The sequence below is a fragment of the Haliaeetus leucocephalus genome, unplaced genomic scaffold, assembly GCF_000737465.1.
Source record: "Haliaeetus leucocephalus isolate CR32 unplaced genomic scaffold, Haliaeetus_leucocephalus-4.0 Scaffold237, whole genome shotgun sequence".
In the NCBI taxonomy this organism is placed as follows: Eukaryota; Metazoa; Chordata; class Aves; order Accipitriformes; family Accipitridae; genus Haliaeetus; species Haliaeetus leucocephalus.
The window spans coordinates 373,444-379,443 of NW_010972673.1; the positions used below are offsets into that span (position 1 = coordinate 373,444).

Consider the following 6,000-nt stretch of genomic DNA (forward strand, 5'->3'; position numbering starts at 1 on the left):
TTTCATAAGAAGCACTAAATATATTTTCAAGATCATTTCCTAGTAGGAATGTATGTGGGGTAATAGAATATTTTAGAAATCTAGTATAAGAAAAATGTCCCTGTATTTTCTGTGTAAAATCTGAAAGCATTTGTGTAAGAGTATATTTTCTATGGGAATGCTGGATTCCCCATGGGGGTAAAAAAAAAAAGTAAAATAAATTCTTTAGCATTACCCATTTAGGGACGAATTAAATGGTCTAGCAGGTACAAAAAAAAGAGAAGTACATTAAACCACTCTCATCAGTATACCTGCAATTATATTAAAAGCCACAATTAAATTCTACTGATCCTGTTCTTTTTCACATAAAGGGAATTAAATTTACCAATGGTCTAAGCAGAGCAACCTATTTATATTAGTAAGGCAGCCTAGAATTCAAAAGCTATTATCTACTATATTGACACTGCAAAATGAAACTATTATTTCCAAACTTGCAAGATGAGTATTTAGATATTTTAACATGCAAAACAGAGTAATTTATTGTAAAGCAGATTAAAAAAAACCCCAAACCTTCAAATGTTTTTATTTCTCTTCCTTTTCTGAAAATGGATCAGCCTTGCTACTATAAAAACAGATTGAGGTAACTAATTTATTGTATTTGAAGAGCATGTATCTGTGGCCTTGATTTAGTTTCTAAACATGACAGAACTTTTTCTTCGCAAAATCACCTGACTTCACTTTTCTAATCTGTTTAAAGTATTGCTGAAGTAGTGGTTAAGTTTGTTTTCAGACTGAAGTCATGGCACAAATGACTAGTTACCATACATTAGTGTGTGCAAAGAGTACAGCCCAATATGGAATATCAGAAGGGTGAAGAACTGCCGTAGTATTTTCAACCTGGATTGGTGCGCAATACAAATTGCAGATATTGCTTGGCTAGTTTCTTACAGAATCATGCGTATTTGGAAAGCAGTCTACTTGGTTAGCTTTTTCTTACATGAGGCCAGATTTAAAGTGTGAAATAAAAATAAATGCATACCTGCTCTAACTGCAAAGTTACTACCAAGGATATATTTACACCTAGTGTCATAACTTTGCCATTTGTTTGAAAACTAATTGATGGCTTGACTGTTAGCTGACTACATTTAATTAACCTCGTGGCATTTCTTTGTAAAGAAACAAGCTACAGATAACACTTAATTTTCTGCTAAGTCTTATGAGGCCAGACGATTAACTGCATTGTTACCATGGCCAACAGATCCTTTCCAACACAAAAATGGTAGAGGGCTCTACGCTTCGACAGTATGGATGGGGGGAATGCTCCAACTTTTCCTGGCCTTTTCTTTTTTAGCAGCAATGTCTTAAGGGACCTCAGCTGCCTGTGCCTCGCAGCCTGCCACCGTCTCCTCTTAAAGAAAGGTAGAGAAGACGCTTTCAGAGCCTTGGCAGGCAGTTGGTAATTCAGCGCTGAACAGGCGCTGACTGTCCTGGAGGCTGAAGGTGGAGAGACGATCCCCCGAGCTCATCCGAGCTCAAGGTTTCTGTAGCAACAGGGAAGGGGAGAGGATGGAAGGAAACTGGCATCGCTCCCAGGCACCCAGGGTCCAAATATAGCAGAGGATACAAGCGTAGCCCAGGGTGAGCTGGCCAGGCTGCTATCCTGAAAGCAGGCATCTGTAGCAGAGCACAACGCTCAGTTCAAATTTCTTATCAGTTCAGTCACAGAACCATAAGCTGAGACTCCCTTGCTTTAACAACCACTTTAAAGTAAATTAAAAGCTAAGTTGTATGCAGGAAGAGAAAATCAGTCCAAAGCTATCAGAGCACCCATAATTCAGCCTCTTTGTGGGTAATTTATTGGCAGCAGCCTGACTCTTTGGAGAGCTGCCTTGAGAGAGACTGCACAAGGCACAGAGTTGCTAGGGTGAGTTTAGAGAGTTGAGGAATTTCTTTTGCACTGTGTTTTGTACGAAACTATTTCAGCCCTCTGTTATGTTTAATGCATTTCTAATGTGATTTTATAGGGGTCTGTTAACTTCTCGTAAGTTCTGACTCAAGGAGAAGGAAAAAAGTATAAACTTTTGGTCACATGGTAGCACAGCAGTGCTGTTGCTGGGAAAAGAATCTCACTATTTTGTGGTCTTGTAATTAGACACTTTTTTTAACATTCTCTTTCGAGATTTTATTTGAATAGTGTCTCTGCCATTGTTTCTTTTTCAGGCGAACTACACAGATCCTCAGAGCAAGCTAAGATTTAGTACTATTGAAGAATTTGCCTATATTCGGATGCTCCCTTCAGATGTGGTTACAGGATACCTAGCTCTAAGGAAAGCAACAAGTATTGTTTCCTGAAGAGACCAAATATTGTTGCGCACCGCTTGTGAACAGTGCTAATTTTGAGAATCATGATGGAAACTGACTGCAGGACTGAGGTTCCTTAAAACTATCCATGGATTTTTACATCTGGAAGTAGTTGATGATACATGGATTTGAAGAACATATGGATTTAATTTTGATAAATGCTGATATTTGTTAGTTTGCCAATTTGTAAGCAATTTGATTTGGTGAACAGAATAACTTAGACCTTAAGGTTATGTATCGGTACCATAATGTCCGAGTTATATTAATTTCTCTAGAGACAGGATTTCATCTCCACCCTGTATATTTTATGTACTGCTCTGGCTCAGCAGAAACAGTCATTTGAATTAAGGACAAGGTACCAAGATATCCCAGCTTCTAAACCTGCCTTGCCAGATGCGCTCGCCACTTGGCTGTGAAGAATTTTGTCCCATCTATAAAATGAAGCTAAAATACCTAGCAGGTGCTGCTGTTGTGATGACTGTTTATGGTACTGACCACTGTGGAAATGAACAGCTTTACACAAATATTTGCAATGAAGAACTGTCAGCGTAAATAAAGTTGGACTCAAACTTGTTTTTAAAATATCCCAATGAATGTACATACCAGGATCCAATCCAATCACCAGGTAACTCTTATTCATGACACTTTGTAGTTTTTGAGTGTTTCATTTCACAACCTGACTATTCTTCTACCTTTCCTAGTTAGTACAATATTAGTACAAAAAAGTAGTAATTTCCTAGACTTTTTAAAAACGATGCTAAAAAAAGCAGGAATTCCACTGTCCAGTGGCGTTCTGACACCCAGATGGTGTCACTTCAGCAAGGTGAGGTCTCCTGTGTCAGGACACTGAGCTTTGCACCATGAGGTACCAGAAGAATAACCGATAGCAACTGAACGTTGTCACCCTTTAGAGAAAGGAGACAGAAGGAGAGTTTGGACTCTTGCTGGGGGGGGGGGGGCTGACGAGTATATGCCAATGTTCAGAATGACCATGATTTCCTGAAATTTAAGTCTAGTGGCAAGGGGGCAGAGGGTTTTCTGCCTATTCTTTCTTTTTGTCCTCTTCCTTCTGACAAGCTGCTGATTTGTCGTCTTCCCACTTCTGCATGTTTATCCCAGCCTTAGACTCTCGTCCAGTTTTAATCTGGACTCCAAGTTCAGGCTTAGCCATTCATAGCCTCCAACCACACAGCCTGCGCGCCCATGCTGCACCAACTGCCCTGTAGCTGTGGCACTTTTCTCCCTTATCTCTCTGAACCGGTGGGTGTTAGCCAGAAAGGTGGCTAAGTGACTTACCACTTGCTGTGGGAATGCTCTCTTCCCGTGGGCAAAACTGCCAACTGGAAGACTTGTCCCCTAGCTTTTTAGTCCTGGACTGCCCAGGACTCACTAAGGATGTGAGACACGGATCACGGGACGGCAGTCCTGTCTCACCTAAACTCCATCGTGGACACTGGGATCTTGTGCAAGGCACCTCTTCTCTCTGGCTGCACAAGCAGCACACAATGGTGATTAGTTAGTGTCTAAGCTGCACCTCGAATGCACATTTCTATAGACATGGTAATTATTAGACCTGATTTTTTTTCTCCCCTCATTGAAGGAATAAGTATACGGAGTGTTACTAATACTCATTTAATTTCAACTCCAAAACAGGAAAAACGCTAATGGTTCACATTGTTTAATGAAAGTCTGTGGGACTCATTCCTCAGTTTTTGTGATCTAATATTTACAAAACCAAAGTAATTTAAAAAGTCTTTGACATGCTTACAATAGATCCTTCAAAGCCCTGGATACCAGATAATGCTACAACTGTATCACAGAACAAAAAAGAATAGGACAGGATATCTCTCTTCATGCCAGTAAGCATCCAAGCCACATTCTCTTTGTATCTGAGTTTTAGAATGGATGTTTTTAACTTACTTTATGTACTGAAGATGTGTTTATAAGATAAGCTTAACATTGATATGAAAAGAAAACACATAGAACTGCTGTAAGACCATTTATGCTTTAAATAAGCAGACAGCAGCTCAGAAAATCGTATTTCACGAGCTTGTTCTCTCCCACAAATATTTCTGACATTCTTTGGGAATGACTGTTTAGGAACCCAGGCTCCCTCACCATCAGAAGTGCTCCACGCAATCCTGTGCTGTACATTAAGGTGTTGCTTCTCAGCTCATTTCTCCTGCACGTTTATGCATTCCGTTTTCAAAACCTAAGTGTCTTACTGAATAAACCGCCATCAGAAAAGTAAGTACAGCTTAGATTTGGCAAAAATGTTAGTGACCTTTCTCTCAATGCTCTCTATCCATATGACGGCTGCTAGGTTCACTTTTCTTTCCTTCCTTGTTTCTTCCTTTGTTAGCTGCTGGCCCTTTTTTCTTAGTCGGTAGTACCTCACTTCTACTCATTAGGCTGTGCAGTAGTCAAGCCAAGAGTGATGAGTCAGCCACCAGCACCATTCAGCCTTACACTGATCAACAACAGTTTACTATGTGGAACAATCAAGACGAATTTGTTTTAGCAGGAAGCTGAGGACAGGAAAGATCTAGCGGCCAACATGTACGACATTGTTCAGTCTGGCTAGGTTCTTTTTGGGAACAGCATGTGGACCTGCTGCTCTCATCAGCGCCTTCTATGACAGAACTGAGCAATACCTCCCTTGCTGTATATAAGAGAAAATGCGGGTAAGTGAAGAGCTCATCTGTGCCACAGAGTAGTTTTAAAGTACGTTTTACTGACAGCTTTAGAAAAAGTGAAAATTGACAAGTACATTTATATTTAAAAGCACTGATGGGACGTTATCTAGATAAACGTAAACTAGTTGAATTTAAATTGAAAAGAGGACAAAAGAAAGGCATTTGAAAAAAAGAAGCAGCGACGAATACCATTTCAGACTTGGGGAGAATGTATTTTGACTAATAGACATCTGTAAAGCAGAAAGCCAGCAGTCAGGGAAAGGACTAATTTGTTCAAGTACAACCGTTGCTATCAGTGAGGTATCACCTGAATGCGTTAATTAATACAGACCACAGGTGGCTTTGGCTTCCCATGCATTTGCATTAATATGTTCCCCTGTCATCCCCCTCCGTCACCCCTGTAACGGCTTACAGCACACCGGTTGCTGAGCTCCCACACAAATCCCACTGACGTGAATGGGAAGTGAGCTCGTCCAGCAACTCGCAAGGTACAGTCCAACTGGCAAAGCTTTACCCTTCGTCTTTTTGACGGGTGGAAAACGTATTTTCCTTGCCTCATTTGTCCTATCCCTCAGAAAGAACGAGGATGCACACCAGAGGCTGAGCTCCTCTTTTCCCGTGCGGCGACCTGCCTCGCACACTTGTCTAGCAAACGCCGGAGGTGGGGGGGTCACCTCCAGCTTCTTGGGGGGGGAGTCTGGTTGGTTTTTTTGTTTTGGGTGTTTTTTTTAAGACTGGCTTGTATTTACCCCTTGCTTTGGGTGGATCTGCTTGCTCTGGAAGGCCTGGGCCTCTTACAATCTCTAACAAGGTACGTGCTTTACATACTCGAGACAAAATAGCACGTAGTTTTTCCTTCTGAATCACTTCAGGGAAGAAGACTTTGACAGACCTGATGTCAGGTTCTGGGAAAAACAACCTGACTTGGTGCTGTTTTAAACAAGAGGGGTCAAGCGGTATCTGT

The 6,000-nt window shown here is 41.0% G+C and overlaps 1 protein-coding gene across 1 annotated transcript in view; it reads left to right on the forward strand.

Moving 5' to 3' along the window:
• Positions 1-2,842, forward strand: part of INO80C (INO80 complex subunit C) — a 30,461-nt gene extending 27,619 nt beyond the window's left edge. The window contains exon 5 of the mRNA XM_010568080.1: positions 2,200-2,842. Within this exon, the coding sequence (XP_010566382.1) occupies positions 2,200-2,331 (132 nt within the window). The 3' untranslated portion in view covers positions 2,332-2,842. The remainder of the gene's footprint in view (positions 1-2,199) is intronic.
• The last annotated feature ends 3,158 nt before the right edge of the window (positions 2,843-6,000 follow it).